Below are 6,848 nucleotides of genomic sequence, written 5' to 3'. Positions count from 1 at the left end.
CCAGGACTTCTTGGGGTTTCAGAATGGATTTTTCTTTTGTTAAGTTTTCTTTCTTCTTCTTTTTTTTTTTTTTTTAATTTGGTAGTTTTTATTTATTCTATCAATCGTTTTAACAAATGTTTATTGCTGCATTTTTTTCCCCAGTGTGTCGTCGTTTTACTGCCCTTGTAGTACTGGAATTTAGTTGGAAGAATAAAACATTTACTTCTAACCTGCTTTAATGTACAGATGGGTAGTACTTGAATAAAGCCAGTGTTTTAAATGTAAGCACTTTTCAGGAATCAATGAAATTAATTTCCCAATAAGATTTAAAAATCTTTTCATACACCAAATAATCTCAGATTTGAGTGCTATTTTCAAAAACTGAGTTCTGATTCCAAGTTGCTTATAACTGACTGCATGCTAGAATGTTATATAATCAGTTTTAACAGCTGTAGAATTTTTACCTCCAAGATAAGAGTAGAATCCAAGTTTTTTTTTTTTTTTAAAGGATGATAGATGAAAACATGATTCATCACATTTAACTCCCTTTCCAAACATAGCTTTGCTGTAATGAAGTGAGCAAAAAATGCTCAGTGATTTCTTTTGTTGAATTCTTTTAGCATATTTCCACTAATTAAACCAATCATAAATGTACTGGGGCATATATATTTATAATTGACCTAATTAGTCAAAGAGAAGTTTTTTGGTTTTTTTTTCCCTTTTTAATTTTGGTGATTATAACTTGTCAATTTTTTGTTTAAACAAGGCCAGGGCTTAAGGGCTTTCACAAGATCCTCAGATAATTCATATGCCCGTTAAATGGTTGAGAAGCATTGGTATAGCACAGGGTGGCCATAAATTATCCACCTAATTTATGGCCACCTAGTTTTAATAGCTACCTAGTTTTAATGACCTAATGAGATTGTCAAACTCAGCACTACTGACAATTTGGGCCAGATCACTCTGTTGTGGGAGTCATACATGTCACAGGAGTTTAGGCCATCTCTGGCCTCTGCCACTAGATGCCAGTAGCACACCCCCAACCCCCAACCTGAAAGAACCAAAAATGTACTTCCAGATATATTGCCACATGTTGGGGACTAGGGAAAGAAACAGTCCCCAGCTGAGAACCACTGGTAGGTATGTGGGCGTTTCTAGGAGAATGTAGACAGTAAGTTGGAATACGGAGGGGGAGTGGGAGTAGAGTGGATTTTATCCCTTCTTAACCCCAGTAAGGGCAAAAGGATAAACACTCTTAACAAAGTAAGCATGTGTGAGTTTTCACACAGAATTAAATTTATAAAAGCTGGTTTAACTTGGAAGGCAAGATCTACTACAAGGACAATCAGTACTGGCAGTCTGAATGGAGCCACAAGTAATAACAGTTTTAATTCTACATTCAAGTTGGATCAAGAATAAAATTTCTTCCACAGCCAAATTTCTGCTTATTACCTTACCAAAAAGTTCTAGCTTATGGGCTACTTGCTGATTTTAAGTAATGTGTGAGGTAATGCCAGAAAATAAAAAATGTAAGCAACTTCTTGGATTTACTTATAATTAGATGGATCCAGTAGTTGATTACTCTAGTCCAAATACCAACCATACTTGATCTTAGTAAGAAAGATCGTAATAGCTACCTAGGGATTCTGAATTCCCAGAGATCCCTGAAATTGCTTTTTAACAGATAGTTACAGAATTATATGTGCTAACAGTCATTCTTTTATTAAAAGGCAGTACTGGTATGTGCTGTACTTAGGTTGCTATATACAGTAATTGGTGTTAACAAGCAAATCTTCTAAAGCACCTAATAGCTTGTCCCTTGCCTGTTGCTAGACAAGGCTTTCCAATGCTCTGCTCCTGTGCTTGCCTTAGGTAAGGAGCATTAGATCCAAATACCTGTCTCACCGAAAGATGAGTCTTCTCTATTACTGCATCCATTTTCTACTAGATCATTCCCAAAAGCACACAAAATATGCTATTAAAAAAAATGAGGGTGCCTGGGTGGCTCACTTAAGCCTCAACTCTTGGTTTCAGCTCAGATCATGATCTCATGGTTTGTGAGTTCAAACCCCACATCGGGCTCTGAGCTGACAGCTCGGAGCCTGTTTGGAATTCTTTCTCTCTCTCTTTCTGCCCCTCCCCTGCTCACGCTGGCACCAGCTCTCTCACTCTCAAAAATAAACATTAAAAGAAAAATCTTGATCCTGTGATCCTTCTTCCAGCTATTACCCTTTTTTCTGCTACCACCTTTACAGCAAAAGTCAAGAGTTTTCTAGTTTTACTCCCTTTTCACCAACTTCTATTAGGAAAATTTCATAGAAGGTGACCAACTTAATGTGAAAAATTACCTTGTCATAGTTCTTTCATATGTGTGTTTTTAACTTTCAAAGAACACATACATGATTTATCTCCTAAGAATAAGATGGTTCTTCTATACAGAACTTTAATCCCATTGTTCTACTTAAAATACTTCCCTAATTTAACACGCGGGCCATAGTTTAGATTTTCCCATTAGTTCCCCAAAGATCGTTTGCAGCTTTTTTTTCTCCCTAAAGCAGGATTAAATCAAGATTGTGACTTTCTGGAACAACTAGACCTGTTGTCTTCTTGACTGTTTCTTCATAGTGTCATTTAATTTAACCTTTTGTATCACTTTGAACTGTAAACTGGACGCTAGGTCTAAAGTAATTAAAGTTTATTTAGGGAGGGGGAGGGGGAGAGGGGGCAGAGAGAGAGGGAACGGAATCCCAAGCAGACTCCACACTGGCTGCATGGATCCCGACGCAGAGCTTGAACCCATGAACTGTGAGATCATGACCTGAGTGAAACCATGAACTGGAAGCTTAACCAATTGAGCCACTCTGGCGTCCCTGAAGTTTTTATTTAATACAAGATGCTGCTGTAGTGTTCATGTTACATCACACAATGTATGGCTGGCTTTCCCAGGACTAGTGATAAGTTTGGACATTTTGTTAGGTCATTTGATACAGGATGCCTGTCAGACTTTTCTCCACTACTCTATTTAAACTACCAGTGATTTCCACAGTGCTAAATCTAATCAACATTTGACCTTGAAAAGTGTTTCAGTTGGTTCTACATAACTTTTTTCTTGTTCCCTGCTGGCTCAGTCTTCATTTTTCTAAATGTTAAAACATACATATGCCCCAGGATTTAACCTTGGGCTCCTTGCCACCTCTGTTCATACTCAGTTTGGTGACCACATCTAATCCTAAAGACATAAGATTGTATTAACCTCTTGCATTCCTAGGTAGCCCAGACAGTTAAGCATCTCTTAGTTTTGGCTCAGGTCATGATCTCACAGTTCGTGAGTCTGAGCCCCACATCACAAGTGCAGAGCTTGCTTGGGATTCTCTCTCCCTCTCTCTCTGCCTTTCCTCTGCTCACACTCTCTCCCTCTCCCTCAAAATAAACTTTAAAGAAACTTATTTGCCTTGATAGAAGTAGGAAATTATGTTAAAAAATATTATATTCTTAGTCTATGGAGGCATTTCCACTTGGATGTTTAATAGAGGTCTCAAAACTTATGTCTAAAACCAAACTCCTTATTTTTGCCTCTCAAACTTTTCCTCCAAATCATCATTCCCAGTCAGTTAATGGCATCTCTATTCTAGTTTCTCAGCCAAAAAACAGTCCATCTAGTAGTCTTGGTTCCGTCTCCAGTCTCACCATCTCTTCCTTAGTCAGTGATTGCCCAATTGTGGTCTTGTGGTTTTTGTTTTGCTTCATCTGTGTCTCCTTACCACCTCTCCCAGTCTCCTATAGCAGTCACAGTGATCATTTAAAGATCTAAATCTTTTACTTAGATGGCTTCCTACCCTAAGTAAAAGTCAAAGACTTTTACAGTGGTCTACAGGGCCCTAAATTACGTGCATTCTACCCCACCTTCCTTAATTCTGGTCTCTTGCCTGCTCACCCTGCCTATCCCACATTGGCTGCCTCCTGATCCTCCCATGTAGTTTGTATACTCCTGCTGTTCTCTGCCAACAGTGCACGTCTATAAAACTTCAGGGGTGAATCTTTTACCAACTTGTTCAAAAACTCCTCTCAGACCTGCCATGACTACTATTTAAAATTGCAGCTTGATATCCTGGTTTTGTTGTTTTCTTTTTTTTTTTCTGTAACACATAACTATATAATTATCTGTTCTTCTGTTAGAGGGCAGTGAGGGCAAAGATCTTTGTTCAGTGAAGTATCACAGTGCCTGGAACAGTGCCTAGAGTATGGTATGTACTCAGTAAACAGTTTTTTAATGAATTTCAAACTACTACAGGGTTTGCAGAGTAGTATTTCATTGAACAAAGATGTAATGAATCAGAATATCCAATTTTGGTATTTTGGTTTTACTATATTAAGAAATGGACGCAGAACTGAGGTGACACTTAATGCTCCAGAAATCCCACTAATGAGCTTCATGAGCTTTAATTTCATAGCTTTTCTGGATATTCACTATAAAAACAACAGTTTCCGTCTTGCTACTCTGACCTATTCTTTAAAGTAGGTAATAAGAAAAGTGGTTCAGTGCATGATACGCATTCAGGTAGCATGAATTCAACTGAATGCCCAACAAAAGAAAAACGAAAGCAGGGCTACGACTTCTCAGGGTGCCTCAGAGGTAAGCCTGTCTGTATGAGGCCAGTTCCTCTGTACCGTACAGTATAATAAGCAATTTGCTCTGAGTGTCCTTGAAATTCATAATTTCTAAACATAATTTTCTCTGGTGCTCACTGGCACCATTTGAAAGCTGGAGGAAATCACATTGTAGATATTGATGGTGTCTTCATCTTAAGAAGACATGGGATATTGGAAAACTTTTCCCATTGTCAACTGCCTCGCTTAAATAGGCAATAGGTGGAAAATCCTCAAAATTATCCATACATTCCCCTTCCTTAGATTTTACCAACTGTTACCAAAAATGAAACACATGGTGACGGCACATTTGACTGGAGGGGAATGAAAAAAAAATACTGAGCTAGTTGCTGTGAAGGTAAGTCATGGATACTTCACAGAATAGGAATTTATTCTTTGCTCTAATCATATGCATTTGACAGAGGCTCTGCCCTTATGGATGCCAAAGCGTCAAATGCCTCTATGTGTCCAGTTTCTTCCTTATGGTGGTGCTGTTTGTGTCTGCATATCACAAATTCCTTAATTTCCACGTTGATAGCTCTTTGCGCACACATGTACATGTGTTTACCACTCCATGAGAAATCCTGGCATCTTTAAGATGATGAGAAGACATTTACCTCAGAGTAATGCTACTCTAATAATTGTCTTTCTAACAGCTCTACAGGGCTAAATGTTTTCTGTTCTGGCATGCATTTGATTTTATTTCTGGTACCTTGGGATTTCCCTTTGTTTTAGAGCCTGGCAACATTTTGACAATTTGTTTTTGAGATCTAGTGCATCTAACATTTTTGTTTTTGGAGCAGAAAGAGGGGGAAGGGAGCAGTTACCCAATAATGTCATTTCAGCCCATCATGTTGAGAGGACAAAGATACTCTATACTATATGACATGTCTTTACACACTCCAGGATTGAGGTTTAAGCTATCCATTAAATTTCTTTATATTAGGGACACCTGGGTGGCTCAGTCAGTTAAGTGTCCGACTCTTGATTTTAGCTCAGGTCATGATCTCCTGCTTCAGGAGATGGAGCCCCACATCAGCCTTGCTGACAGCACGCAGCCTGCTTAGGATTCTCCCTCTCTGTGCCCCTCTCCCCGCTTGTGTGCACGTGTGTGCTCTCTCTCAAATAACATTAAAAAAAAGTCTTTATGTTAAAATTTAATTACTTCTACATTCAAGTTGACTTCAGCACACACAAAAAAGGCCTATAATTACATAGTTCGTACTAAGGTTTGTGAAACAAGCAAGTTTCTACTGAATTTGATTTTTTTCCCCCTTGTGGTCATATCTTCATGGTAATTTTGGTAAGTGAATACTCTTAAAGATATGTCCCAGAACTCTCATGGGAGTAGAACATTAAATAATGAACTCGGGGTAGCTTTGTTTCACTGTCTTGAGTTCTTGTTATGGAAGAGATCCAGATGTCATTCTATTTGGACTTTACTTTCCTCAGTTGGATATCCTAAGATTGAGATGTGATTTGTAAAGATCTTACAGGCTCTACAACTCCATGATGGGTCATTCTAAAGTAGAATATTTACTGTATTTAAGCATAAAGCCAAAGAGCTTGGGATTTAAAGTTTTTTTCAGACTAAAGGAAATGGGGCAGCAGAGGCAGTTTTAGAACCTCTAGTCACTAGGAGAAATAAACCTGTAGAATATTCATTTTACTTACTACACAATTTACTAAAGGGAGGAATGCCAGTTCAAGAAACTGAGGGAGCAGTAATGAGTTCTATTAAACAAACTGCAAAGAATTTATACTCCTGGATAAAGGAATTTATTACATTTATAAACTATGTGTGCTCAAGAACATTTATAATTTAGAAATGACTGAAAACTGCAGTGATAATGTGCGAGAGGTTTTAGTTAAAATGTAAGCATATCATTTGTTGGATTCTAAAGTACTCCAAAGGTATTCTGATATGTTCCTGTTTGGGGTGAGCAGTCTATTTGTGGTGAAGCATCACACAAGGATTATACATTTCTCGCCAACAGTCTCATGGTGGTTTATAAATATGACTGGTGTCCTTTTTGCTTTCTAGCAGCCTCCCCATGTTAGCCTTGCCACATGGTCAGTCTTCTGTTTGGTAGGTTTTATAAATCCTAAAAGTTCTAGTTCGGAAACAGCTCTAATAAATCGAGCACTGGAGGCTGCGGCTAAGGAAATTTGCCATATTTTTTGACAAAAAGGTTAAAATCTCAATGTTAAAACATCAG

General features: G+C 38.1%; 1 protein-coding gene across 5 annotated transcripts in view; it reads right to left on the bottom strand.

Moving 5' to 3' along the window:
- The window catches only part of ORC3 (origin recognition complex subunit 3), a 72,881-nt gene that overhangs the window by 4,756 nt on the left and 61,277 nt on the right, over positions 1–6,848 (bottom strand). For 3 of the 5 annotated variants that reach the window (XM_086707386.1, XM_086707387.1, XM_086707391.1), the window contains one exon: positions 29–6,775. The exons of 1 other annotated variant lie outside the window; for it this stretch is intronic. In XM_086707386.1, the coding sequence (XP_086563512.1) occupies positions 6,670–6,775 (106 nt within the window). In that variant the 3' untranslated portion in view covers positions 29–6,669. Of the gene's footprint in view, positions 1–28; positions 6,783–6,848 lie in introns of those variants that run through there. One more of the 5 variants, XM_086707389.1, reaches the window with a different exon arrangement.

The sequence above is a fragment of the Puma concolor genome, chromosome B2, assembly GCF_028749965.1.
Source record: "Puma concolor isolate L17-30 chromosome B2, mPumCon1.1.hap2, whole genome shotgun sequence".
Taxonomy (NCBI): Eukaryota; Metazoa; Chordata; class Mammalia; order Carnivora; family Felidae; genus Puma; species Puma concolor.
The sequence above is the reverse complement of the archived record's forward strand: the minus strand, read 5'-3'. Positions and strand labels throughout refer to the sequence as shown.